Raw genomic sequence first — 27,285 nt, 5'->3', positions numbered from 1 at the left:
GATGGCCAAGGTGGCAGCGAGACAAGCTTGCTCCTTCGCATATTTTCACTACTATAGGCTTGTAGCGTTGTAGATCTTGCCATGAGCTGGTGGTGATGAAGCCACCTTCGTAGCATCAAAGGTTATTCCGCGAGACAGAAGTCTGCGTCTGTATCTCGTGGCAAGGGTTGTGGTATTCAGGTGGACCGTATTGTGGGTCCTACCATAAATAGTCAGTTTACACCCGCCACAGTTACCTTTGTTGTTGTTTTCTCTTACAATAAAATCCGTGGAACTGGTTCATCATATACTACCCCTCTCTGTATCAGGAGATGAGGGGCTTAGTTCATTTCGACCTCTACCTTATGCAGGGGAAGAGTGACAATACACCCATGAAACGGATAGCTTCGTTGGACAAACATGATAGTAATGTCTCCGTAGTTTTTGTTTTGATTTGTGTGATTACATCGGTGCAGCACCCCGTGAGACGTTTGCTCTCGGAATACTATCCATCTCTCTGTTTCAGCTACTTGGAAGAAGAACAGATGCGGGGAACTTCTCGTATCTCCAACATCAACCGTAGCTTTGAGACTATCACCTGTTTCTCTTCCATGTTCTCTCACCCTATCAGGAGATGATAGACTTTGTTACGACATCTATTCTCGCTATACTGTCCATATTTTGGTCACAGTTATCTGTCAGAAGGATAGACTCGGAGATTTTCTCGTACCCATAATAGAACCGTAGCTAAAGGACTTCGTATCTTGATTCTGTTCCATGTGCCCCCACTGTATTAGGATATGATAGACTTATCTGAAACATTCATTCTCGCCATACTGTCCATGTTCAGGTTACAGTTGCTTAGAAGAAGGAAAGACTCGGAGATTTTCTCGTCCCTATACTATTAACCGTTGTTGGGAGACTCTGTATCCTATTTCTCCTCCCTGTTACCTCCCTCTATCAGGCGATGATAGGCATTTGACCTCGCAATACTGTCCATGTTCGGTGGTTCTGATATCCAAGTGACAAGTCAAAGTGCCGAAAACATGATGGAATTAGCCTGTTACCTCATCTGTGTTCGACTTGGGGATGAGAAGGAATGCATATAAGTACTAGACGACATATCTCTTTAACACCCATCATCAACACTTTCAAGCTCTATCTGCAGCGCACTTCTTCACTTACTACCCAAATCTTTTCGCTTTACTACCATCCTCTACCACCATCATGGTCTGCATCCAACTCCTCACTGTTACCTTGGGCCTTGCACTTGGTGCTCAAGCCGCCAACGCCGCCCTCTCTGCAACGGTTTCATCCCATACTGGTTCACTGTGGGAAACAGCGTGGCCCATGATGCAAGCCCAGATGCCCGGCATCGACTGCAAACTGTCGTCCACCGGGTGGAACACAACTGCCAAGAAGCATGACTCCTGCGACTACATTGAGAGCAAGCTCCTGAAAATCTTCCCTGGTATCCATTGCACCGGTCAGCTCGACGAAGCCGCCCTTCTCAAAAGCCTCGAAAACATCCCCGTTGCCGCCGTCCAGCGCCGCGAGACTGCGCTTGAACGCCGAAGCACGGCCATCGATGCCGCAATCGACAGGGATCTCAAGTCTAAAGAGCGGCAGATCAATCAGCAAAAGGTTAATTTTATTCAGGGTTGCAAGGACGCTCCCCATCCTGGAAACTGCTACACATGTGTTGCTGCTGCTGTTGGTCAAGCCCTGGGAAATGGAAGCAAGTGTGTCGTAGCAGCACATATTGCTTTGAAAGCCCTAAATGCCAGACAGGGTGAGATTTTGGCTAGTTACGCTGCATGTGCGGCTGGCATTGTTGGAGATTTGGGCGCCTCAGCTGCTGGATGCCCACTCAGGGTGAGTCACAACTTTTGTTTGTCTCTTCTTCGCTTTGAATATAAACTAATGATCGCATCTTCTAGTAAACCAAAGCAGTCAAACATCTGTCTCTAGCCTACGACTCTATTTGTTACGTGACATGAGGTGATTGAAACGGTATGAGGCAGTCGCTGGAGAAAGGGGGAGTGGAGGGGTTAAGATATGTTTCTTTCTTTGTTAGGGACCTGGGAGTAGTTGGACTTGAATGCCATGATTGATTGTGTGTGAAAGCTGATGTTGATGGCTTGATGGCGTGTGATAGTCTCCAATGGCATATTGCGGTTCGTGCAGACAGCTACCCCACATTCCGTTGGTCGACCCCACCTTGTCCTGAAGCTTCGTGCTGCGTCATCTTCTTTACTTCCGAGGTCCCCGAACCAAAGTACCATTCAGCCAACCACCATCCCCATCGACGAGTACTGCAATGGCCTCTACGTGCATTTTCTGCAAGATCATCAAGGGCAAGTTGTACTTTGACTAGCCGAATACGGCCTACGCAACACGGCCTACTGACAAGTTGGTGTAGGGGACATCCCCTCGATGAAGATCTACGAGAGCATGAAGACGCTTGCGTTCCTTGATATCGGACCATTGAGCAAGGGACACTCTGTGCGTAGTCCTGTTTGATGTCCAGCTTTATATCCAAGCTGATGGTGGCTAGCTCATCATCCCCAAATTTCACGGTGCGAAGCTCCACGACATACCTGATGACCAGCTCGCCGAAGTCCTATCCGTTACAAAGCGCATCGCCATGGCCCAAAACCTCGAGGACTACAACATCCTACAGAACAATGGCAGGATCGCACATCAGGAAGTGGACCATGTGCATTTCCACTTGATCCCGAAACCGAATAAGGAGGAAGGACTGGGCATCGATTGGCCGACAAAGAAGATGGAACATGAAGAGCTGAGCAAGTTGTTGGAGGATATCAAGAGTAAGATGTAGGGAACATCAGTCATGTATCATATGACCATGTCTATAGCACAGCATCTCGCTTAGCTAGAATCTCATCCGGCACTACCAGTCCTATCTTCCATTACTCTCCTTTGAAGACAGGTTTTCGCTTCTCTCTAAAAGCAAGTAATGCCTCATCCCGATCCTTGGTCTTGACTACAATATCGTATGCAGCGTTCTCCGCCTGCTCTCCCAATGCGCACCCCTCCACGGCCGCCAGCGCAGCCTTGATAGCTATCGGACCACCTTCGCATATCTCTCTTGCTAACCTTATCGCCTCGTCCAGCACCTTCTTCCGCGGCGCGCCTTCCTGCTTTGCATCATCGGCGGTTATCTCGACCAAGCGGTCGCACAAGCCGAGGAAGTAAGCCTCTGGCGCAGCCACGCGTCGACCTGTGAGGATCAAGTCTCTTGCGCGAGCGAGACCAATCAGGGCAGGCAGACGATATGTTCCTCCTGCGCCAGGAAGAATTGCAAGTCGTGTTTCGGGAAGGGCGACGGTAGTGGACGAGGCGAAGATGCGCAGATGCGTCGTAAGGGCTAGTTCAAGGCCACCACCGAAGGCCGGAGCTGCGAGAGCAGATATGGTGGGAATGGGAAGCTGGGAAATGGATGCAAACGTGCCTCGTAACGAAGAGAGGAAGTTTGCCGTGCTGCAGTCGCTTGTTAGTCGCTCTTTCCCCCGAATTGGTAATTTGGAAGGTGCAGGTGGTGGTGCACCCACTCTTCTGGCGTGAACGTCGCTCTCTCCTTCAAATCTGCGCCTGCGCAGAAACTCGAATCCACCTCACTCGCCAATATCAACGCCCTCGTCGACCCATTGTCTCCTTCATCGAGAATGCTGTTGACCTGGTGGCTTAGCTCGGCAAGCAATTGTCGGGATATCGCATTCCGTGCTGCTGGCCTGTTCAAGGAAAGGATCCGTATGCTTCCGCAGTGCGGCGCCGGCACATTTGTGACGCTGATCGCAGGCGCAGATGCGGTTGCATAGGTGCGCGCCTGGAGGGCGTGGCCGAAGATGCGGCGGTGTGTTGGGCCTAGGAGCAACATTCTAGCGACTCCAGCGGCCATGTCTTGTTCCTACCACTCTATTTTCGCTCTTCTTTCCTAACCTCACTTACGGTTGTGTTCTGTATGTTTTGTCACGGTCAGGTGGACGCTGGAGTCGCCATACCTACTCTACGCGACGTTATGGGTGTTTCTCGAAATACCTTGAGCCACCTGGATCTGGTTGGCTTGGTGGCCAAGAACATCAACTCCTATAGTAATTTGTTAGTAAATCGATGCAGCCACGCTTTCTAACACCCACAACGTATTTGAAGTTCATTGTTTGCTGCGATCGCCTCTACTGACTCGCGTTTTTGGTGTTGCAATTTTCTCGAGCCCATCTCATCGCGATGCCAGGCACCGGCCACCGCTTGCAGCCCGCTGTTCTCCAGGCTATCCTCGACCGAATTGCTGCCTGCGAAAGTGATCGAGCCATCTCTAGAGCTACAGGTGCGAGCCGTAACACAGTAGCAAAGCTGAGGTTGAGCTTAGAGTTTTGGGGCGTGCCTTATCCGCCGCGCTGCGTTCGACTTGGGCGGCCATCTATACTCCGGCAAGCTCAGCGCGAAGGCCTTCAGGCATACCTCAATGGCTCACCGGGCGCATACATGGATGAGATGAGGGACTTCTTGTACGACGAGTACGACGTTAGGATAAGCCTTGCGAGCGTTTACCGAGAGCTAGAGAAGATGAGATGGTCTCGCAAGCTTGCAACAAAGCGGGCAAAGGAGCAGAGTGAGCCACTCCGCCGCCTCTATCTTGCCAGGATGGCGCAACACTATAAGGCGGAGCAGATCGTTGCGTTGGACGAGAGCGCCTGCAATGAGCGTACGGGCGACCGCAAGTATGGCTGGTCTCCAATCGGGGAGCCGGTGGAGCTATCACACAGCTTCAGGCGATCAGAACGGTGGTCGCTGCTGCCAGCCATGACGATAGATGGCTACATAAGCTATAAGATCTTTCAAGGCGCGATTACATCTGAGATCCTAGAAGACTTCTTAGAGTTTCAAGTGCTGCCGTTCTGCAATCCTCACCCAGGGCCAGCCTCAGTAATCGTGCTTGATAACGCCTCCATCCATCGATCAGAGCGTGTACGGGTGCTTTGCCAAAGTGCTGGAGTACTCCTTGAGTATCTGCCGCCATACTCACCAGATTTCAACCCCATCGAGAAGAGCTTTAAGCAGCTCAAGGGGTGGATGAAAAGGAATTCAGCGCAAGCGGAGAACTTCATTGACTTTGGGGTCTTTCTTGAGTATGCAGCGCAGCTGGTGTGCTGTAATATTAACTGCAGAAGCTGGTTCCATAGGTGTGGCTATCCCTATTAATTGTGCTTTTAAATGGATGCCACAGTACGTTTCTATAGGTAGATGATACCATACAAATGCGAACGATTACACCTTAATGCGCAACCCACAAAAGCGATTTAATAATTCTAAAAAAATAAGAGCTATTTCTATACATATAGAACTATCTTAGGAAGTTAACCTGTTATAATCGCATAACGTTGTAGTGTTGTACATAGGGCTATCCAAATAGACTATTGTTGCAGCGCATTTGAAACGCCTGAAAAACCTCAACACTATAGCGGGCACGGGCCGCTGTCACCAAAAACGCTCAGGCCACTAAGCTTCAAGCATTCTCGCCATCATCCTCCACAACACTGCTAGACGGTTCAACCACCAATTTCTTGCGCGCAATCTCTTCTCTTTTCTTACAACGTTCGACTCGTCTCCAGTTACGATCTGTGAGACCCTGGTACCCAGCTTGCCATTCTTTTGCAGTGTTTTGTAGCGTGAAAAACCAGCCAGGAGGCTGCTTGAAATGCTGCGTCCACAACTTCAAGATATCACCAGATGGCTGCATCAAGAGGTTGATATCCATAGCTCCGTCAATAACAAGAGTCTTATAAAGCTCGTTAATGTCCTCTCCAACTGTAGGAAATTTTAACTTAAGGTAGTTAAAGAAATTACTAGTATGCTCGTTAATCTCCTGCTCATGATCATATCGGATAGGCGCCCACTGAGATGCACTAGATACCTCAGCTCTTGTTATCGTTGGTGCAGCTGCCTGCAAGTTAGACTCCTGTTGAGGTTGCCTGTTCATCCGCTCAAGCTGTCCAACGATGAGCAGTTTTGTTAAGCTTTTGATATCATCGTCGCCATCTCCAGCCGCCCGCAACTTGCGCGTTTTCTCATGCACCCGCAGGTCCTTTGCTCTCAAAATTGCAAGCCGTACATCATCAGATGGCTCATCGTACGTTGCCCTTCTCGCTGTAATTGCTCTTGCCCACATGGAGATAATGTTGCCGTTGACAAAGAGGTGATCTTCGAAGCGCGCTGGCTGCCTCGCTGTTGGCGCCATCCAGCAGCAATAAGGATAGTTCTCGCAATGGGTATCTGTACAGCGCCATCTATCCCGGATAGCAATAGCATGCCCGCTACCTGCTTGTTCAGCTGCTATTACACCAGCAAGCCCCTCCTCTTGAATCACCGTTGCGGTGCGTCGACGAGGACCGTCGACAACCGTTGGCAACGGCTGCTGCTCCCCTGGAATTTCAGCCAAGATGAGCTCGAAATCGACGTTTACTGGCTCGCTGACATAGTTATCAACCTCTACAACAAGGCGCTGAAAGCTATTCCACGTTGCATCAACACCTCGCCGCAATCGCTTTATCGCGCGCTCGCGTTTGGCCTGCTTAGCTGGGTAAACAACAGTGCAAACAGATGAGATCTTCGCTCTTTTTGGCCGTAATTCTGCAACAACGTCATCTACCCACTGCCATAGGTCGTCGAAATGCAGCGAGTACAGCCGTACGCCGTGCTCGCTATCGGCAGCTTCAGGAATAAAGTGTTTCTCCATATCACCACCAAGGCAAGCCCTCCACCTAACGCGCAGTACAGGATTAACCTCATCCTCTAGCGCTTGCGATGAGCGAGGCAGCCATGGAGTGCCTTCTTGACGTCGGTACGCTGGCTCTCCCTCATCCTCAACACTACCGGCAGCGCCCTTAGCAGCGATCTCATCCTCATCCTCAGGCAGCGGATCGCCATCTCCATCCTCGAAAGTATCCTCATCCTCGCCAACGATATCTTCAGCTTGCGCGGAGGCAGCTGTTTGGGTGGCTTGCAGCTCAGGCTCGGACAACGGGCTTTGACGGCGCGGCGGGGCAGTCGCTGGAGGCGACGGCAGCGCCTCACGGCGGACACGTTTAGGCGTTAAATGGGTAGGATTTTGTCTAGTTGCTGGCGCTCTACGCTTCTGGGAGGACGGGTTAACGCCTTGATCGAATGGCTGCTTCGGCTTACGCTGGCGCTTGGGCGGCATCCCAACAGCAGCTAGATTGAGCTCGCAACAAGCTCCACACAAACAAAACGCTATACACGAACGATTTAGAGTACAGGACTAGCTTCATGGGCTTCTGGAGGTGGGAAACGGCTGCTGCATTAATTTACTAACAAATTACTATGGGAGTTGATGTTCTTGGGCACCAAGCTAACCAGATCCAGGCGGCTCAAGGTATTTCGAAAACCACAATAGCCGAGCCAGTCCCCGGACAAAGTTGAACCGAAAACCCGACTTCGACCTGACAATCCGATGATCAGACAGCTTCTCAGACAGCCATTGCACATTGTACCAGCTATACACATGTTTAGAACAATGTGGCGTCGTATTCAATGAGAGCAGTACTTCTTAACAAGCACCTTCTGACATTGAATCTCACTCAACAGATCTCACAATTGCTCGCCCTACTCCATACCTCCACATCATCATATTGTACCCCCGCAGCCAAGCATTTTAGCCAAGACATTACATAGTCGTCTTGATGCGCTACAACCAGAGATAGAAAGATTGGTCGTTTTGCGCCGGTCCCCAAGCCCTCGAGATATGCAACCGGGATGGAAGAAACAACACCGAAACGTCAATCTAGCGCACTCATGCGTACGGGCGGGAATAGACTTCCGTGTACCTTCGCAGGGTCATGTCATCCATTGTCACCTGTCACACGAATTATGCCTTCTGGTTTCACTCGCTATCAATCACCAACCACACTTTCGTCTATCCTTTGGCCTCGCGGACTAGGCCCGCACCAAAGTTCGTATCACGTGTCGTACTGTGCAGTCGCAGTACGATTGAGCTCGGTATTGTTGCAAGTTTAGGGGTTCGGCAGTGCCAGCTCAACACCTAGAACACGATAGATCGACACTTTCGTACATTTAACATTGCCATTGAGCTTACGGTACTGCCGCCACCAACACCCGCCATTTCGATAGTCTTGACGCCATCTCGATTTTATGTAGGTTGGCGATGAGTTGGCCAGCCTTAGACCGCTTGATGCCTTATCTCGCATCTCGTCATGGACTATGTGCACCACAGACTTGTGGTAGATGCGACTCTCGAGCTTGCTTAGGGCCCGTGTTGACATCTTGAAATTAGCTTTACCCGCCGTAGAAAGGCTCAAACCTACACACCGAACCTACACACCTTCCAGAAGGTTACTACATTCGCCCGCTCTCTTAGCCTCATCTATCCGTACCGGTACGGCATACAAAGCTCGACCCCGGCGTTGGAGGTTCGGCGCACGGTTGCGATGCAAAACTCTGTCCAATGACCCCTGACGCATTGAGAGTCTGGGCGCTACTCCTGGAGCCAAAATTATGCACCATGTCACCCATAGTGGCTGGTTGGATCGGCGCACGGGGAATTTTGATGTTCAGAGGTCCTCGTTGATCGTGGACCCTGCACGTCATCCAGTAGCTCCCCCAAGATTGCTTTTAGCGGGTGACCAATCGTGTTTTTTAGATCATGGGGTAAGGCTCCGAATGATTTGCACGGCACTCACTTAATCTAGACGGTAGTGTACGCACTTCGCCCCTTCCATGGCTAGCGCACGATCTGATATTAGCTGTTTGCAAGCATGATGCCAGCGAGGTTGGAGAAATCGCTTGCCCTTGAGTGGGTTTCGCTTCTCGTACATTCGCTGCCGGGAACCTGATCCACCATCCGTCGCGACCAGGACAAGGAACCCGAGGATATGCTATTCGTGTTACCGCCGCTACAGTCTCAAGATCCAAGTCAATACGCAAGAGGCGGCTGGAAGCCGGGGGATGACTAGATCGCTGGTGCCGGTAATTTGTCATGGTACAAGATCAATGGCTTTCGCTGGCTTCTTGCTGATCGTGTAGCATGCTTCTTACGTATACAGTATATCTTCTTTAGGTCACCTGCCGCATCTCCATGCCCATTCCAAGATGCCTTATGACGAACCGGTCCTAATCCCAACACTTACTGGCAGTCTTCTCTCTTGTGTAGCAACCGCTTGTGTCCTCATATCCTACATTGTATACGCAAAGCAACAACAATCCTTCCGCCACGCACTTGTTCTAAACCTTTCTCTAGCAGGTAGGGGCCCAGTCAAACACGTCGAGTTCGAGCTAACCGCCACTCTAGAATTCATCAACTCGCTGAACAACTCCATCTCCGGCCTCTATGTTTTGACCCATGGCAAGACCTCACCAGGCCTGGCCTGTACCGTTAACGGCTGGGTGGGGCAGTGGTCCGTACAGGTGAGTGACATCATACCGTGCTTCTGGTATGACAGAGCCAAGTCGCTAACAATGTCCAGGCCGCTGACTTCTCTATCCTCGCCATTGCCATCATTACGCTTCTGACCATCACACGGACGACATACATGCCTAACACATGTCTTGTCAAGAAGATTCTCATTTGCGCCTCTGTATGGTTCATTCCCACAACCACAGGTAAGTCCATGCAAGCGCAATGTACTAGCAGCGCTGATTCAGTGCGCAGCATCCATAGCAGCAGGCCTAGACCAATTGAAACCTGTTAGCGGCAATTGGTGCTGGATATCAGGCGCAGAGCCCGAATTACGCTATGCACTGGGCCACGCATGGCGCTTCTCCATCATGCTCGCCACCATTGGCATTTACATCTACATCTGGGTATACATGGGCAAGCACTACAAGACGCTGCACCTAGTCTCAGCCGGAGAGACGTACACCCACCACAGTACCGTTCACCACCGCCAGGCCAGCCAAGATGATGCTGTCGAACAAAGAAGCGAATCTCAGATGGAGTTGCGACAAATCCATGTTGAACACCAGGTCGATGTCGACTGTACAGAAGGAGGACCTGCTCAATCACCAGCGACGGATATCGAATCAGGTGGCTGTCAGAAATGTTGCACGACAGTGTCCGTGACATCGGAGACTGACCCATACTCCAAGGACACATTAGGTACGTCCCGCCATCCCTGTCTCTACCGTTATCCTCAATACTAACTCTCCCCCAGAAAATAAATTAAACGTTCTATCTTCGGGAAAACACGATACCCCCCCCAACGACGCTCGTACAACACAAGCCAGTAATCCCAGCCGCGTCTCAAGCCAATCCCGCAACGTTGAGCGCGAAATCAAGCGAATGCTCCTCTTGAACGCATACCCCATACTCTACATTATCCTCTGGATGCCGGGTATGCTTAACCGCTTGGTCGAAGCATCCGGCCACAAGAGTAGGGCGTTGACTGTTATGCAATGCTCAACCCAGTATATCGGCCTTGCTAATGCCATTACGTATGGCTTGAATAAGCAGGTGCGGAAGTTGGTGATGAAAGATGTGAATAGAATATTTAGAAAAAAATGAAAAATGAAAAACATACTAGACAAGCCCCATCTTCGCACACCCCAGACTTGGTACCTGAGCCGCCCTTACCTCTACCCGCACCCTTTGGTACCTGAGTGGGCCGTATCGCGCGACTCAAACTCAAGTGTATGGATGTAATACGGCATTGGTGTACTTACTAGCAGGGCGCGATTCAATTTTACCTACACTTGAATCCAGAGATGTCAACAAGCAAGTCAAGCTGGCTTGATTCTTATCGATTGCAGATCACAGACAATATAGAGGCTCGTGCACAGTGGCACGTCCCAGAGAATGGTCTGTGATCTGCAATCGATAAGAATCAAGCCAGCTTGACTTGCTTGTTGACATCTCTGCTTGAATCGCGTCGCTAAATTGGGATCCAGATCTATGGTAGATGCCGTGTGGCGTAGTTACTCTACTAACGCAGCGGCTTAACCTCCGTCTTAGTCAAGTTAGTCCAGGTCCGACTTGATGGTACCGGTACTTCTCGTATCCTCTCCCACACCATGTTGTTTTCGCCAAATCTACTCGATGATATTTCGGCACATGAGATAGAGTTTTTGAGTAGAGTTTCTTGGTGGAGAAGAGGAGAGGTAGTACCGGTTTTATGGTTTGACGTTGGCGTGGGTGTGAGATTATGAGGGTACTATATGTGAGTACTACTCAGGTGTCGTTCGTATCTTTACGGTAGTTATTACTGCTCACGCACCTGATCGGAGATACTACATGAGTTTTGACCGACGCGGCGCACATGGCTCGAGCTGCGTGTGTGCTGCCGCTGCCGCCGCCGCCGTCGCCGTCGCAAAGGATCTAGACTCTGGTCTCAACGACAGCTCATCTGACGAAGAAAGTGGACTGCGGCCTTCTTGGTATAGACCGGCGGTATGTTAATTACAGATCCCCAAAGCTTTCGTTTGCATGTATGTTCCGACGAGCTGCTTCTGAGTCTCTTGCTTATAGAGGACGTGTACGCTCTTGGAGAAGGAGGAGGGTTATGCGGCGACAAAGAATTTTGCGAGGTTAAGGACATGAGAATAATCGGTTGGCTCAGGGGGCTAGAGTAGAGTCAGATGTGTGTCAAAATTGGTTATCTGGATGGATTTGGTGGGCTAAAGGGCGGAGGTTGTGTGCGCATATCCTTTTGTAACACACGAAGTTGGTGAGATATGTTGTGCAACATCACATATCCACATCTTACTCTCCTCCAATCTCTCAGAGGCAGACCGCCAGTTCCTACTTATAACTCTGTTTTAAGTCATTTTGACATGGCCCCTATATCGTTAGCTATTCTTCCTTTTGTCTTCTGTATTCCTTCACTTCTGTTGTCAGTCACCTCGGTTGCACGGTGCGGTTAGTGTGGGAAAGAAGTGTTGAAGAGAGACATCGTATTGACTGTTGCTTGAGGTACTTGCGCGCCAACTGCTGCTTGCTGTAATGAGACGCCGGATACACATCGACAGAGATGTCAACAAGCAAGTCAAGCTGGCTTGATTCTTATCGATTGCAGATCACAGACAATATAGAGGCTCGTGCACAGTGGCACGTCCCAGAGAATGGTCTGTGATCTGCAATCGATAAGAATCAAGCCAGCTTGACTTGCTTGTTGACATCTCTGCACATCGATAGGGTACCATGGAGTTGCCTTTCTTTTTCTGCCCGTTACCGAAACCTAAATGGATCATCAAGCCCTGGAGATCCACAAAGTTCCGTGCCACAGTACGTGCTTTCATTCCCATCATACGACCTCTCACCTCCGAGTGCAGCTGCCGCCATTTCGTGAGCCATTATCAATGCAGCATTTGTTAAATTCTTCCCTGGTAGTGGGCCATGGGGGATTTTCTTTGTAGCGACAGTAGCCTGCACCGTCTGCATTCCAAGCAGGGTTCGAAGAACCATGTCTTCTGACACAACAAGCCGCTCCTGTCTTGTAATCGTTCAAGCCACTCCTTATATCGATGCAATAGCAGCCGACAGATGCCTAGAGAGTTATCGTTAGGTTATGACTGGCTCGCACTTACGAATCCGGAAACTTACGCGGGCAATGCCAGCAAAGAACAGGCCACTGGCTAGCAGAGTGAACTTCATGTTGAAATCGATTGGCTTGTGATGGTAATGTTGAAGGATGCGTCGAAAGGGGTGAAAATATGGAAAGAGTGTCCAAAATGTGTGGAAAGAGCTATACTTCTGTAGAGGTAGAATCGACGAGGTCAAACCCTAAAGCACCGGCACGGGCTTACTATAGTAAGCCCCCGCACTCCCTCGGACATGCAGACATACTCCTACCACCTAAGGTTCGGAAACCAAATCTCACGTCAGCTCCTACCTACAGAGCACGGTTCCAAAAGAGGAGGACATTTGTTCCACTAATAGACTAGCTGCCGCAATTCAAATTCATCCAACATCTTCGGTCATCCGGGAGTTTTGATATCGCGACCACCCAACCGGTCCGCAGACCATCCAGCTACCGCGTCCGGATACACTGACTTCCCGTGGTCACAACCCGTCCCAGTGTCGCATGCGACGGTCCAGGACGATCATGTTGTTGTTGATTGTTCACCCACATATCGTCGCCGGAATCACCTCCTTCTCTAAGAGCAGTAAGATGAGCTACTCTACCAAACTCAATGCAATTCTTCATACCAACACCAGCTCTACAGCACCGACAGCAGTACTACAGACTCGCGGTCCGAAAAAGTCTCTTCGGTCAATCCGCTCGGCCTTATCGGCGCTGCATCGCGCTAGGGCGTCTTGCTATTAATCTCTTTGATGATGTTGCATTGGGGGATTAACGGTCGCTCGCTCAGAGCTTGGCGGAGGACTAATTGCCGCACGCGTTTAATCCCGTCGCCCATTAATGATAGGGGCTACACTCAAGGAGCAATCGTACAGGTATACTGTAGTTGTATTGACAGAGAGCTAAGCTCTAGGCTACGTGGCTATCTATATATACCCAGACATGTCAACAATCCGTCAGTTTCCGGTTAACGGATTGTTCAGCCTGACACGTGATCAGTTCGTTCAATTCAAGCCGAACCACCTAAATTTTGCAGGCCGTTCAAGCCGAGGGTGAAGGCCTGATTGAATGGCCTGAAAGGCCTGATAGTTTGTAATCTTAGAGTGCTTAATTGTGTTTAACAGTTGTTTAGGGATTATTTAAAGTTAGAAACTTCTAGTGTTGTAATTTAATTTGTAAGCCTCTTTTTGTAGGAAGTAATTAACCCCACTTTTACGGTAACGCCTACTAGTAAATGCGTCTTTATATGCGAGCAACCCACGATTTTTTCCTCTATTTGTCCCCTAACGCCGCTATGTCGCACCCTAAGCGCACGACCAAACTAACTAAAAAGGTTAGGCAAGCCTAGCTTGGCTTCGCAACACCAGAAAATCGCCTAACAAAGCGCGCGCGGGTAGCTACACCAACAACGCTAGCGCGTTAAGCACCACCTGCATTATCAATGCCTGCGCCAACGCGCCTGTCCTCCCCACGCGCGCTGCTTGCTACTAGCTAGCAGGGGAGTCAACCGCTATCTAAGGATAACGCGTTCGACCTTGAGCTGCGTGAATCGTAGTTAGAGGAGGCTATTGTTGCACCTACCGCCGTCTCGCGCGCTCCTACAGTCGCTTTAGCTAATAACAACAGCACAGTAGAGCAGGAGCTGGCGGTAGAGTTTAACACGCGTTTTGCTGACAACTTCGATAATATTATTTAGCTAAGGCTGCCTAGTTGTCAGATTGAGGCGAGGTTTTGCTCCATGATCGAGCCGATGGTGGTTGGGGAAGGACATGAGACCCCCAAACCAGGGCTAGCGCCGGGACTTAGCACTGCCAAGCCCGAGGCGAGGCCACCTCCCACAGACAGAGCCGTAGACAGAGACAGACAATACACACTTGATCCCATCCATAAAAATCTGACAATTAAGAGTCTCACTGCCTGTACCGAGTACAGAAGAGTTAATTAAAGTTACTTTATACTATAAATAACATGTTTTATAACACACAGACAACTTCGAGTTTTTCCGAACACGTGAAACTCCATCAGAAACCAACTATATCCATCGAAAGAAATAGATTCCGACTACTCCCAAGCCGTGCAGCCGCGTGGTTGTGGAGATACAAGGAGTCTAGTACCCCAAACGCGACGCGTCCGAACTTTCAGAAGCAAACGCACAGACCAAGCCAAGAAACAACAACAACAAGACAACAGAGAGGCTAAAATGGCCCCAGATAGCGACACTATCGTAGTCCAGCTACCAGAAGACCTCCGGACCCCAAGCATACTGGACGACGAAATGGAGACCGACGAAAGGCACCAAGACAACCCAACAACACCCATCGAGCAGACCACCTGTGAACGGTCTGTAGGTACTGTATTCCAGCTACCTAATCCAGATGCTATTTACAGTCGAGATGAAGAGAAGAAGAGGAAGTGGGCGGCCATCCCGCTTTGTTTGGGTTGGCGCGCGGCGCACGGTGCACGGGCTGCTGGGGGAAGGAGTGATAGAAGGAAGGAAGCGACTAGGCCAGCGGCCTAGTCATGTGACCTAGGGCTCAGCCCGTTACACCAAGAAGGAGCAGGACGATCTTAAGCTAGCTATTAAGCTACGTAACGATAGAGTTATCACAACATTAGGCGCACCCTTTAAAGCATCTAATGACCAAGAGATCAGCGACCTCGTAGGTCGTGGAGTCTTTAAGTTTGAGCAATACGACGAGAGGCTACACAGCAAGATCTAGATCTTCAAGTCACGCCTAGTACGTGAGGTCAAGGGAAAGACAACTAAGCCCTATAAGAAATCCCGCCTGGTTATCTAAGGCTAGTAGGACCACGGCAAAGAGGCTATCCTGACGCAATCTCTAACTATCTAGCGATGCAGCCAGCGCCTGATTATGTCGCTAGCGCTCGAGATAGTACAACGCGGAATGAACATCGAGCTCCGTGACATTACGCAGGCGTATCCCTAGGCGCAGACAACCCTAAAGAGGACGATACTCGCACATCTTCCTACTAAGCTGGTACCACGATATCTGAGGGGCACGCTACTCTATGTGATCAAGCCACTGTATAGAATCGCAGAGGCAGGAGTCCACTAGTGGACAACCTATTATAGGCACTATTGCAAGGAACTAGACATAGCAACATCTACGTACGACCTATGCCTGTTAATCACAAAAAGCGACACTAGCATCTTCAGCATCGTTAGTATGCAAACAGATAACACTCTTATGCTTAGGACACCCGCGTTCTCGTTACTTAAAGAGAAAAAGATCTAGAAGGTAGAGTTTAGATCGAAACTAAAGTCTGTCCTTACCAACTACCAGGAAAAGAGATGGGATTGGCCAGCACTATCCACGACTGAACTAGAACGAGCATGCTCAAGGCAAGTCAAAAGTAGCACCCCAGGACCAGATGCAATAACACAAGACATAATCACAGCCGCGTACAAAGCTCAACCGCAAACGATGTTTAAAGCTTTCTCACTCCTATTCGACTACGGATACCACCCAAAATGCTGGAAACAAGCTACAGGAGCTGTTCTCAAAAAGGCATCAAAACCAGACTACTCAATCCCAAAAGCCTACAGAGTCATTACTCTATTAAGCTGTTTAGGAAAGATTAACGAGAGGATCACCGCAAGTAGGCTGAGCAATCTAGCAGAAATCACAGAGCTACTACACCCAACCCAAATTGGGGGTAGACTCAAGAAATCTGCAATAGATGCAGCTATGCTACTCATCGACCAAATTCAGCACCAGAAACAGAAAGGCCAAATAACATCAACTATCTTCCTAGACGTAAAGGTGTAAGGGGCTGCGCAAAGTATGCCGGTGCCTGATAACAGGATTGTATTCGATGAAGAAGAAAGCTATCTGCAGTGCAACGATATCTATATACGTTTGGCTCGTTGTTCACGTAGCTTCTCGAAGCATCTAAAGTGCCGAGGAAGCTCCGAAGGTTCCACCGAGGATCACCATAGCATCTGGGCTCTAGCCCGTTACAAAAGGGAGCATTTGACCACGTCTCACACAATCAATTCCTGCGAACGCTTAAGAAGCTAGGCCTTCCAATTAGTCTTATCGCTTGGACAAAATCCTTCTTCTCAAACAGATCGCTAAGACTCTCCTTCGACAATAAGACACAAGAATTCTCCGAGATAATAGCTGGGATACCTCAAGGCAGCCCAGTGTCTCCAATCTTCTTTCTTATCTACACCAGAGACCTCTTCCCAGGACTACAAAGCTTCAACCTATCCTATATTGACGACCTATCTCTATCGACATCCTCAACATCGCTAAAGAAAAACGTCAAAATACTAGAACAGCAAGTCCGCCTACTATCTCACCGAGGGAAAAACTTAGCGATTATGTTCGATATAGCTAAGACAGAGCTCATCCACTTTACCGCCAAGAAAGAGAGAAAAGAGAGAAGCCTACAGCTTCCAGACAACACCATTGTAGAACCGAAAGACACAATCAAATGGCTAGGTATCCACATAGACAATAGACTGTCCTTCAAGGAACATATTGCTACACGCGTAAGCCAAGCAAGGAAAGCATTCTATAGACTAGGGAGACTAGCCAACATCGAAAGAGGACTCTCCCCAAAAGCAGTACGACAACTATACCTAGCATGCGTCACAAGCGTTGCAGACTACGGATCACAAATATACTGGAAGAACCAAAGCTACGCCACTAGCCTCCTACAATCACTGCACAACCTGGCGTGTAGAAAGATAATTGGAGTGTTTAGAACGTCACCATCCCTACCAACAAGCATTGAATCCGGACTTACGTCACCTGCAATTAGACTCAACACCAACAACCGAAAGTATGCGTCTAGAGCACACCAGCTATCCAGCAACCACCCAATCCAGAAAGCAATTACAAGGATCACAAATACAGACAAAGCTAGCTACAAAAAGCCAAACCAGCATAGACAACTATATACTATTGTTAAGTCAATCCCAGAGAGAGACAACAATAGCGTAGAAAAGATAATTCCATATAGGTTCAGACCATGGGAAAGTCTTAACTACAAGGTTACTGTATCAAAAAAGAGCAAAGAGGAAGAGGCAATTGCACACGCGGATTATATCCTATCAAGGAGCGGAGATAACTTCACCGCAATCTACTCAGATGCCTCACAACACGACAAGGGAATAGGGATCGGCGTAGGTGTAGTAGCGTACAGCTCCACCCACGAAGAAACCTTTTCTCAAAAGACAAACATTGGATGCTCCCAACTAGTCTACAACGGTGAACTAGAGGGGATAGCACAGGCATTTGAACACGCGGCTATAGTGGCACAAGAAGGCCAAGAGATCTACGTATACGCAGACAACCAAGCAGCAATCCATAGGCTTAACAACCTATCGGACAACCCGGGACAACAGTGGCTACTAAGATGCATCAGAGCTGCAAAGAGAATAACGACAAAGAAAGCATCTATCCACCTGCAGTGGGCCCCAGGACACAACGACGTCAAGGGCAACGAAAAAGCCGACACGCTAGCAAAGGAAGCAGCTAAAGAGAGACCAACAACATCGACCATAGCGAGCCTAGCCTACTTAGGCACAGAAATCAACAAAATACAAAAAACAGAACAACTGATGGAGTACAAGAGGTATACCGACAGGCCCACCAAAAACAGAAGCTCCTACTCAAGGATCTTCAAGCTCAACACACATACAACAATCAAAGTCCCGAAGGGAACACCAAGAGAAATCTCGAGCGCGTTCTACTCACTCAAGCTAGGACATGGATACTTCAACTCCTACCTTAAGAGATTCAACAAGAGAGACTGCCATACTTGTCAACGAGCGAGCCGGCTCGCTCAGCTCGCTCGGCTTGGACGTTTTGACCAAGCCGAATGAGCTGAGCGCGCAGTGCGCGCTTGCAAGCCGAGCGAGCTTAGGGATAGGCGCTCGCTCAGTCAGCTTGCTTAGCTTGGTTGGATGGAGCGGTTGGAAACTTGGGGCTGAAGGACTTGGTGGAGGGGCAATCTCACGATGATTTTTAGGTGTAGTGCGTAAGTTCGAAACCTAGTTATAACCTAAAATACACTCTTTTTTGCTATATTTCTAGCAAATAAGCTACTAAACTTCCGGCTAACGGCCTGGCAACAATATTCTCCTTCTGCGACACTTCACTTACTACTTATCACCCACCACACTCACCTATACTCCACCAACGCGTCTCTATTTGCAGCTATTATCTACCTCGCCGTTGCTATAATGCCAGCAAAAAGAACATGCGTTAATGCTCTAGAAATCGCGACAACTTCGAAGCGCCCTAGAGTCGCAGCGCGTCATCGCGGGACTGCCAGCCAACCTGTGCTAGTCGATACTCAGCCATTCTCACCATCTCCACCTCCTCCACCGCTGTCGCCGCGTCAAGCTCTCGTTGCCGCGCCACAAGCACCAAATTTTGAAGCGACCCTCCGAGAGTCGCGCGCCGAAGAGACGATCATCCCACCACCTAAGGGCAGCGAGCATGCCACTGTTGCAGCTTCAGGAGCAGCTAGCGAGGCTGTCGACAAGGGTTTCGTATAGGTAGAGGACAAATACGACGGCTTTAATTAGAGTCGCTACCCAAAGCACTGCAAGCCGCCCACATCACTTTCGAACCGAGCAAGCTGGGTATACAGCCATGGCTATCGCATCGCCTTGCGCAGCAACGTCGCAAAAGTTACGTGGATCTGCCACTATTGCTATAAGCACAAGTTCACTACTGTTGGCCGTGGCATACATAACGTCTCGCAGTCTCCATCAGCGCCAGCACGTCATCTCGGAGAAGACAAGAAAGTTCATGGCTTGAAGCCTCCAAGTAAGCGCACTACCGTCGCTCCTCGGAAAGAAACTCTCCTCGAACGCGCCCTTCAGAAGGGCTGCTCTTAGGCTGTTGCCAACGAGCTTACCAACTTCAATATACAAGAGTTTAGGCTTGCGGCCGTTACCTAGCTCGTCGAAAACAACCTCCCACTCTCACAATTCGAATCATCGTCTTTTCGCAATATGATATAATTAGCTAGCGTAGAGGCAGAACGAGCCTTGTGGGCATCTTATAACAGCGTCTCACGATACGTTATACGCCTGTACAACTACCTGTTACTAAAGGTTATCGCAAGCCTTTCAGAATCAATGAGCAAAGTCTATGTAAGCTTTGACGGATGGACGACAAAAGGTGGCAAGCGCGGTTACTTAGGTATCGTCGCCCACTACGTTGATAGCTCTGGCGAGCTCAGGGACTTGCCTATTGCGCTCCCACAACTGACAGGTGCCTACACCGGCGAGGCTATGGCTGAGGTCGTGATGGCAATATTCAAGCAGTTCGAAATCACTGTGGGCAAGCTCGGTTACTTCGTCCTCGACAACGCACATAACAACAACACCACGATTAACACTCTCGCCTTGCAGATAGGCTTTAGCGCTACTGAGCGTCGCCTTCGCTGCGGTCCTTATACGCTTAATCTCATTGGCCAGATGCTACTCTGGGGTGAGGAGAAAGAGTCCTACGACAACGAGGAGACTGAGCGCGTGAACGAAGCTGAGAATATGGCTACTTGGCGAGGCGATGGACCATTAGGAGTGCTTGTCGCGGTTATTAACTACATCAAAACACCACAACAGTACGCTCTTTTTGAGAAGTATCAGAAGCTCGCTATTAGGGACCAGCCTGTCAACGCGCCAACAGAACAGCACAAAATCAAGGAGCCCGTTAAGCTAGTTGTTACTCGCTATAACTCTTACGTTTCGTGTTTTAAGCGCGCTGTTGAGTTGTAATTAGCGGTTAATAGGTAACGTGGATGGCAAGCGAGTGGGCCAGGCAAGCGAGTGGGCCACCCCACCAACTTTTTGCATCTACCTAACTTCAATCAATTATGGCTCCACCAAAACAATCCCAAAACCCTTCTTATGAAGCTGATATACAGCTAGCTATCTCAGCTACTACCCGAAACCAGCTCCAGTCTAATAGAGACGCTGCGCGGACATTTGAAGTCGCCCGAATGACACTCACGCGCCGACGCGCTGGTATACCTGCACGACGCGATTGCCAGCCTAACTCAAGGAAGCTTACCCAGAGAGAAGAGGAGGTGATTATTAGCTATATACTTCACCTAGATCAGCGCGGGTTTGCGCCTACCTACGCAGCTGCACGCGATATGGCTGATAAGCTGCTGGCTGCGCGCGGCGCTGGCCAGGTTGGGCAGAAGTGGCCAGCCAACTTTGTTAAGCGTACAGACAGTCTTCGGACGTGTTTCAACCGAGCGTACGATAGGCAGAGAGCTATGTGTGAGGATGCGACATTAATAAAGAGGTGGTTTAAGCTTGTAGAAGAGATAAAGGCTGAGCAGGGTATCTGCGATGAGGATGTCTACAACTTTGATGAAGCTGGCTTTATGATGGGCAAGATTACAACGCAGCTGGTTATAACAGGATCAGAGAGAAGAGGCCGGCGGAAGAGTATTCAGCCAGGCAATCGCGAGTGGGTAACGCTGATTGCTGCCATCAGCGCTGGTGGCTGGTCAGTGCCACCGTTCCTCATCTTCGCTGGTCAGTACCACCTATCAGCGTGGTATGAGGAGGATATCCCACGCGACTGGGCGATCGCAGTCAGCGATAATGGCTGGACGAATAATGAGCTTGGAGTTGAGTGGCTAAAGCACTTCAACGCTCACACGCAGGCTCGTACTATAGGCGCGCGTCGCCTGCTTATTATTGATGGCCATAGGAGCCACCAATCTCTAGAGTTCCAGGAGCTCTGTAAGGAGAACAATATCCATACGCTCTGTATGCCTCCTCACTCATCTCACCTACTCCAGCCACTTGATGTTGGCTGCTTCTCGCCATTAAAGCGCGCGTATAGCCGTGAGGTGGAGAGCCTCATGCGCAACCACATCAACCACATCACCAAGCTAGAGTTTCTGCCTGCGTTTAAGGCTGCGTTTGATCGAGCGTTCACGCCAGCTAATATCTACTCAGCCTTCCGCGGCGCAGGCCTTGTTCCTCTACAACCAGAGGCTGTTCTATCAAAGCTAGATGTACAGCTGCGTACACCTACTCCTCCAGCAGCTCTACCAGATGCTCCCTGGGTAGCTCAAACGCCGAGCAACGCGCGTGAGCTTGAGGCTCAGTCAAGCCTTATACGTGAGCGCGTGCGCCAGCATAAGAGCTCATCACCAGCTTCGATCATTGAGGCGATTGACCAGCTGAAGAAGGGCGCTGAGGTGATGATGCTGTCTGCTGAGCTGATGCGCGATCGGATCTCTAGTCTTGAGAAGGCTAACAGCGCAGCCTCAGCGCGTAGGCAGCGCTCTAAAAGGCGTATACAGAAGCATGGAGTACTCACAAAGGGAGCTGGAGAGGATATACTAGCTCAAAATGAGGCTGACCAGCAGATTGCTCATGAAGAGCGTCAAGGAGGAGCGCGATCAGGCCTTAGCCAGCGCGCTCAAAGGCGCTGCACCAGGTGCAAGGAGACTGGGCACAACTCGCGCACATGCAACACTAATACTCTTAATATAGAGTAATCTACTGTATCAATATCTAGCAATAATATTATCGCGTTGTTGAGATAAGTCGCTTTGAAGTTACAAAAGTTGGTGGGGTGGCCCACTCGCTTGCCTGGCCCACTCGCTTGCCATCCACGTTACGCCAACTACCATATTTAGAAGATTGAAACTGAAGACGCGTACGCCCGAAGTCGTAACAACAAGCTGCCTGCAGCGCCGGATTGGATGAGGTCTGATGGGATCAATGCCCATGACTGGCAGGTGATTGCTGAGTATATTGATGTGCTTAGGCCACTAAAACAAGCTACAAAACGGCTTGAAGGCCGCGGCAAAAGCGGTGCTTTTGGAGCAATCGCTGAGGTTATTCTAGTATTTGAATACTTACTTGGAGTCTATGAGGACCGCTTGCAAAGCTATGAAGACGTCATTTATGATGAGCATACAGAGTCACCCGAAGACCACCTTGCTATCAACCTCCGCGCTGCCCTAGTTAAAGCCCGCGAGTACTACAACAAGCTCGACCTCTCGCCAGCTTACTATGCTGCTATAATCCTTCATCCTCGCTACAAAAGCTACCTTGACGCAGCGTGGGCGGATAAGCCTGATTGGCTAGAGAGCAGCAACCGCAAGTTTCAACCAGTGATCGGAATGGTCTGGTCTGACTTGGTCTTGGTCTGGTCTAGACCGCCAAGACTTGGTCTGGTCTGGCGATTTTTTGAGACCGTGGTCGGACCGGTCTAGATGATCGGACCGGTCCGGCTATAAATAGGTCCACGTGACTAGATCTTAGACTAATCTAGCCAGAAAATTTAGCACAATATGAGTCATTAAGATCAAGGTAAGTCTTCTACTTACATAGAACAATCAAGTCCTTAACAACCTACTTATATACTATTGTTATGGAGCCTTCAACACCAACCTCACCGTCCCCATCGAATATTATAAGACTAGATTTAACGTCTCTTACTCCATCTCCTATCCCCACGTCATCACCCACCCCTATACTATCACCCACTCCTATTCAATATCACGAATCTCCAGATGAGTTCGTGCAGGGCGGTATCACGTACGTGAAACGTGCAATAATTGCAAGGAAGGATTTCCGTCAAGGTACATCACACATCTGGAAGTACGGACTCCAATACATTCGAGATAGCGATAAGAAAGAGGTGTATTACTGCCATGAGTGCAGGGTTGGGAAGAGCAAGCAAGAGTTGTTTGTCATCAATGGCACTTCTAGGATCCGGAATCACCTGGAACAGAAGCACCAGATTGATCCCCAGAGTGGCATCAAGCGAAAGGGTTCTGTACGGAAGTCTATAATCGACCAGCAAAAGGATGGGGCTGCTTCCAGCATCTTTTTCTGGAAGGAGTCAGTAGAGAAGTTTAAAGAGCTTCTAATTCGTTGGATTGTGTACTGCCATATCGCCTTCTTTCAATTAGAGAACCAGTACTTTCGTGAACTACTCCTCTTTTTAAATCCGGCACTACTCAACCACCTCCCGAAGGCTGCGAAGACTATCCGAAGCTGGGTAATGAATGCATTCATATCGAAGAAGCAACAGCTTAGGGAGGACCTACACCATTCACGGAGTAGGATCTCTATCTCCTTTGATCTCTGGACTTCACCAAACCCTTACGCTATCCTAGGCGTCGTCGCTATGTGGATTGATACTACCGGCATGCGACGTGTTACCGCTTTAGGTATGCGACGTATATACGGCGAACATACTGGAGAGAATCTTGGATCGGTGGTCCTTGAATTGCTGGAAGAATACGACATTAGCGGAGATCAGATTGGATACTTTATGCTGGATAATGCCTCGGCAAATGATACCGCTGTTGAGTTTATACTCAAGGATCTCTGCCCATGGATGAAGTCAAAACAACGTCGTCATCGCCGGCTGCGTTGCTTGGGCCATGTCATCAACCTCTGTTGCCAGGCGTTCCTTATGGGGCGAAACTGTGAGAAGTATCTTGCGAAGCTGGAGAAGCATCATCAACGTGGCGACTATACGAAGGTGGAAGAGCTCTGGAAGAAGTTCGGATGTTTGGGTCGTCTTCACAACCTGGTGCGATACATCAGGCTTACTCCACAACGGCGTGAGGAGTTTGCTACAATTATTATCGGCGGAGATCTTTCGCAATTCGACGGGCTTGAGCTTATCCAGAACAACTCGACCCGCTGGAACTCATGGTTTTATTCGATTACACGTGCATTAAATGTTCGAGAACGTTTAGAGCTCTTCTCGGCTCGTCATGTACCTGGAAAGGGCTCCGTAGGGATCGCGAACTTTAAGCTTGATGGACAGCACTGGTTTGAGCTTGAAAAGATTGAACTCGCTCTCAAAGACTTCTATGCTGCAACTTTGCTTTCTGAAGGTAAGAAGACGTCACTTGCGGACTGGTTTTCAACTTTGGACTGCCTTCTCCGGGAGATAAGCGAGACGAAGGATCACTACCACGACATCCACACTGAGGACGATAACAACTTTACATGGAAGTACCTTCAAGGCTGCGCTGATGCTGCTTGGTTAAAGTGCGTTGAGTACTATAACAATCAGCAGCTGAATTGGCAAAATCGATTCCCTGAAGATACTGACCTTCCACCGGCATATTATGCGGCTCAAATCCTTGATCCATATCGCAAGTGGGGATGGTTCAGGCAAGAGTGGGTTCTTCATGGCGACGAAGAGAAGAAGAGGTGGTTTGAAAACGCACAATTAGCGGTGAAGCATCTCTGGGAGACAGAGTATAAGGGAAGGTACCCTGTCGAGATGCTGCCACCACCAGCCAGGAAGGAGAGAGATCCTGACCCAGCATTTGATCGCCAGCGGGAACATAAGCGCATTCGAATAGACGCTCCAGTTTCTACAACTGATTTGTATGAACAATACATCTCTACTGACCGGCTTCATAACGAAGAGGCAGGTTGCAATGAGGCTATTGCGTACTGGCTATCTCGCTACGACTCCCAACGAGATCTCGCTCGCTTCGCTCTAGACATGTTTGCGATCTCGCCTATGTCGGATGAATGCGAACGTCTTTTTAGTAGCGCGAAGCTTACTATCGTCGATCGCCGTGGTAGGCTGAAGGCAGATATTATAGAAGCGTGCGAGTGTCTCCGGGCCTGGTATGGAAAGCCCCAAGCTGAGGGGAACAGCGATATCGAGGATAGTGAGAACGAAGACGACTAGATTGACAGTCAGTAGTAAAACACATTTCCTCGGCTTCCTTCTTTGCTTCAGCCTCATTCTTGGCGGTCTTGTTGGTCGGACCGGTCTGGTCGGACCGGTCCTTATGTAAGCACCTGGTCTGGTCTGGTCTGTACCCTCAGACCAGACCAGACCAGACCATTCCGATCACTGGTTTCAACATTTGTGGGCGGAGTACAAAAGCTTACCGAAGCCGCGCTTACGCTCTAAAGTTAGGCACAATGATATAGAAGACGCTATTAACAGCTTTATTAAGCCGGCAGGGCTTACGGAGAACGAGGAGGATGAATATGAGGCTTAGAAACGCAGCGAACCGATCGCTAGCGAGGGCGTCGACCCTATAAAATACTGGGTAGGACTCCGCGATCGCTACCCCAGCCTTAGCAAATTTGCTATCGACATGCTATCAATCCCAGGCTCAAGCTGTGAGTGTGAGCGCTTATTCAGCGAGCTGGGTGACCTCCTCGAGCCCCGTCGGCGCAGCATTTCTCCGCAACTTCTAGCAGCAATACAGTGCGATCGACGATGGATAAGAGCTAGATTTGGCAGTGGTGAGGTGCCTGTAAAGGAGGCTATCAGCGATGAGGAGATGGACGCGAAATACGGTGTACATAAGTGGGATATTAGCTGAGAAACTCAACACCAAGGTTTCTATATAACTTTCCTAATCGGGACTGAGCCCATCAAGCCGAGCGAGCTGACAGCCCTGTTTCAGCCAATCCGAGCGAGCCGAGCGAGCTGCTGGCCTCCGCTCAATTGGCTGAGCAAGCCAATTGGCTGAGCTCGCTCAGCTTGCTCATTGACTTCTAGACTAGAAGTGACGTCTTTTGCCTATGTGTGTGTTCTGCAAACTGTGTTTCCATGTGTATGCCGTGCTCAAAGCCTCGTGTGTGCAGCGTTGTTCAAGGCTCGTAGAGGCACAGTTGCCTCATGCTTTGCGTCTGTGGTACCTTCAGTCTCCCCCTAGCGTTCAGCTGTCGTGTGTGCTAGCTTGCCCTAATACCCCTAGGGCTCAAAGTATGTTCCCCAATCTCTGTTGTTCTTCAAGTGTTATGATGCTGTCCACTAGGTTCCTATGTGGCCGTATCTTGTGGTGTGACCTGCCACCGGGCACAGCGGCAGCAGCATTTCGTCACAACGCAGCTTCACAGGAGCGATGCTCCGCTCGTGCGTGTCGTCAAGCCTACTAAGCATGAGAGCTCTCATGCGAACCTCCTCAGACCTTGTCAGGTGTGTCGAAGGGGGACCAGTCCTTCAACACGTGGGGCGACAGTGGACGAGGCTGTCTGGTGATCTGTAAGTATGTAATGGCACCGATAGTAGCATGCCGGGTGTCTGTGAGGTAGTTTGCGTGAGAGATGATGCCGTTCAGCTCGAGGGCTCGTCGATGCGGGACGTTGCAGACATTGCCGGATGGTGATGGGCTAGCCAGGAAGCCCATCGATGACCTTGTGTGTGCGTGATGTAACCATGATGCTGAATGGGGTGTCTGGGCTCCGTCGTCGCGTCTTGCGTTGCTATGTTGTGGCTAGATGGCTGCCGCTGTATTTGGTGGACGTGTGTCATGTTAAGTAGCTTGCTCGCAAATTTTTGCTTTCTATGCCGGCCAGGGCCGCAACAGCGGCTGTGCAGGTGCCAAACCGGCGCGGGGGGGACGCGCGATGGCCTGCAGAGACCGTTGCGGCCATTGGCGGGTGTATTTTCCGTCCCTTGTGACGATAATTCGGAAAGTTGATTTCTCGCTGTTTGTCGTGTTTTTCTATTCTCCGTCCGTCCCTGTGGGTCGAACATCCCTCCGCAACGAACCGCCAACATTGCTTAACTAGTTAACTAGTTAACTAGTTAAGTACGACCCGCGCACCTGGCTTAAAGCAGCTTAGCTGTGATCTATCGTTGCTGACGCTAGGACCGTGGCTGTGTGACTGTGCGGCGCTTTGCCAAGCGCTCTAGGATAGGAGCTAAGTTAGTTAAAGGCCCTGGAGCTCCAGGACAAAGGCCTAACCTAACCGTGACTGTCTGAGAGA

General features: G+C 49.8%; 13 protein-coding genes across 13 annotated transcripts; 10 read left to right on the top strand and 3 right to left on the bottom strand.

Moving 5' to 3' along the window:
• Positions 1-1,206: 1,206 nt before the first annotated feature.
• PtrM4_046890 (uncharacterized protein) lies at positions 1,207-2,821 on the top strand (the record flags this gene model as incomplete). The annotated part of the gene is made up of 3 exons (XM_066104697.1): positions 1,207-1,771; positions 2,402-2,484; positions 2,537-2,821. The coding sequence occupies 3 exons, from the start codon at positions 1,207-1,209 to the stop codon at positions 2,819-2,821; spliced, it is 933 nt and encodes a 310-aa protein (XP_065959261.1).
• Positions 2,822-2,912: 91 nt separating this feature from the next.
• PtrM4_046880 (CaiD, Enoyl-CoA hydratase-carnithine racemase) lies at positions 2,913-3,880 on the bottom strand (the record flags this gene model as incomplete). The annotated part of the gene is made up of 2 exons (XM_001936527.2): positions 2,913-3,483; positions 3,555-3,880. The coding sequence occupies 2 exons, from the start codon at positions 3,878-3,880 to the stop codon at positions 2,913-2,915; spliced, it is 897 nt and encodes a 298-aa protein (XP_001936562.2).
• A 347-nt stretch (positions 3,881-4,227) lies between these two features.
• On the top strand, positions 4,228-5,202 carry PtrM4_046870 (DDE-3 multi-domain protein; the record flags this gene model as incomplete). Its single annotated transcript, XM_066104696.1, has 1 exon — positions 4,228-5,202. One exon carries the CDS (start codon positions 4,228-4,230, stop codon positions 5,200-5,202), a length of 975 nt encoding a protein of 324 aa, XP_065959260.1.
• Positions 5,203-5,506: 304 nt separating this feature from the next.
• PtrM4_046860 (uncharacterized protein) lies at positions 5,507-7,201 on the bottom strand (the record flags this gene model as incomplete). The annotated part of the gene is made up of 1 exon (XM_066104695.1): positions 5,507-7,201. One exon carries the CDS (start codon positions 7,199-7,201, stop codon positions 5,507-5,509), a length of 1,695 nt encoding a protein of 564 aa, XP_065959259.1.
• Positions 7,202-9,126: 1,925 nt separating this feature from the next.
• On the top strand, positions 9,127-10,514 carry PtrM4_046850 (putative glucose receptor git3 protein; the record flags this gene model as incomplete). The annotated part of the gene is made up of 6 exons (XM_066104694.1): positions 9,127-9,277; positions 9,326-9,441; positions 9,501-9,636; positions 9,686-10,132; positions 10,188-10,486; positions 10,509-10,514. The coding sequence occupies 6 exons, from the start codon at positions 9,127-9,129 to the stop codon at positions 10,512-10,514; spliced, it is 1,155 nt and encodes a 384-aa protein (XP_065959258.1).
• A 1,770-nt stretch (positions 10,515-12,284) lies between these two features.
• On the bottom strand, positions 12,285-12,622 carry PtrM4_046840 (uncharacterized protein; the record flags this gene model as incomplete). Its single annotated transcript, XM_066104693.1, has 2 exons — positions 12,285-12,515; positions 12,572-12,622. The coding sequence occupies 2 exons, from the start codon at positions 12,620-12,622 to the stop codon at positions 12,285-12,287; spliced, it is 282 nt and encodes a 93-aa protein (XP_065959257.1).
• A 2,129-nt stretch (positions 12,623-14,751) lies between these two features.
• On the top strand, positions 14,752-15,271 carry PtrM4_046830 (uncharacterized protein; the record flags this gene model as incomplete). Its single annotated transcript, XM_001936525.1, has 2 exons — positions 14,752-14,895; positions 15,083-15,271. 2 exons carry the CDS (start codon positions 14,752-14,754, stop codon positions 15,269-15,271), a joined length of 333 nt encoding a protein of 110 aa, XP_001936560.1.
• Positions 15,272-15,997: 726 nt separating this feature from the next.
• On the top strand, positions 15,998-18,408 carry PtrM4_046820 (uncharacterized protein; the record flags this gene model as incomplete). Its single annotated transcript, XM_066104692.1, has 2 exons — positions 15,998-16,330; positions 16,513-18,408. 2 exons carry the CDS (start codon positions 15,998-16,000, stop codon positions 18,406-18,408), a joined length of 2,229 nt encoding a protein of 742 aa, XP_065959256.1.
• A 360-nt stretch (positions 18,409-18,768) lies between these two features.
• PtrM4_046810 (uncharacterized protein) lies at positions 18,769-19,431 on the top strand (the record flags this gene model as incomplete). Its single annotated transcript, XM_066104691.1, has 2 exons — positions 18,769-19,080; positions 19,117-19,431. The coding sequence occupies 2 exons, from the start codon at positions 18,769-18,771 to the stop codon at positions 19,429-19,431; spliced, it is 627 nt and encodes a 208-aa protein (XP_065959255.1).
• A 243-nt stretch (positions 19,432-19,674) lies between these two features.
• Positions 19,675-20,316, top strand: PtrM4_046800 (uncharacterized protein; the record flags this gene model as incomplete). Its single annotated transcript, XM_066104690.1, has 1 exon — positions 19,675-20,316. The coding sequence occupies one exon, from the start codon at positions 19,675-19,677 to the stop codon at positions 20,314-20,316; it is 642 nt and encodes a 213-aa protein (XP_065959254.1).
• A 98-nt stretch (positions 20,317-20,414) lies between these two features.
• PtrM4_046790 (uncharacterized protein) lies at positions 20,415-22,064 on the top strand (the record flags this gene model as incomplete). Its single annotated transcript, XM_066104689.1, has 1 exon — positions 20,415-22,064. One exon carries the CDS (start codon positions 20,415-20,417, stop codon positions 22,062-22,064), a length of 1,650 nt encoding a protein of 549 aa, XP_065959253.1.
• Positions 22,065-22,271: 207 nt separating this feature from the next.
• PtrM4_046780 (Dimer-Tnp-hAT domain containing protein) lies at positions 22,272-25,243 on the top strand (the record flags this gene model as incomplete). The annotated part of the gene is made up of 3 exons (XM_066104688.1): positions 22,272-22,685; positions 22,847-22,884; positions 22,906-25,243. 3 exons carry the CDS (start codon positions 22,272-22,274, stop codon positions 25,241-25,243), a joined length of 2,790 nt encoding a protein of 929 aa, XP_065959252.1.
• A 418-nt stretch (positions 25,244-25,661) lies between these two features.
• Positions 25,662-26,071, top strand: PtrM4_046770 (uncharacterized protein; the record flags this gene model as incomplete). The annotated part of the gene is made up of 2 exons (XM_066104687.1): positions 25,662-25,866; positions 25,977-26,071. 2 exons carry the CDS (start codon positions 25,662-25,664, stop codon positions 26,069-26,071), a joined length of 300 nt encoding a protein of 99 aa, XP_065959251.1.
• Positions 26,072-27,285: the final 1,214 nt, after the last annotated feature.

Source organism: Pyrenophora tritici-repentis, chromosome 10 (genome assembly GCF_003171515.1).
Source record: "Pyrenophora tritici-repentis strain M4 chromosome 10, whole genome shotgun sequence".
In the NCBI taxonomy this organism is placed as follows: Eukaryota; Fungi; Ascomycota; class Dothideomycetes; order Pleosporales; family Pleosporaceae; genus Pyrenophora; species Pyrenophora tritici-repentis.
This window is presented reverse-complemented; position numbering and strand designations above follow the sequence as displayed.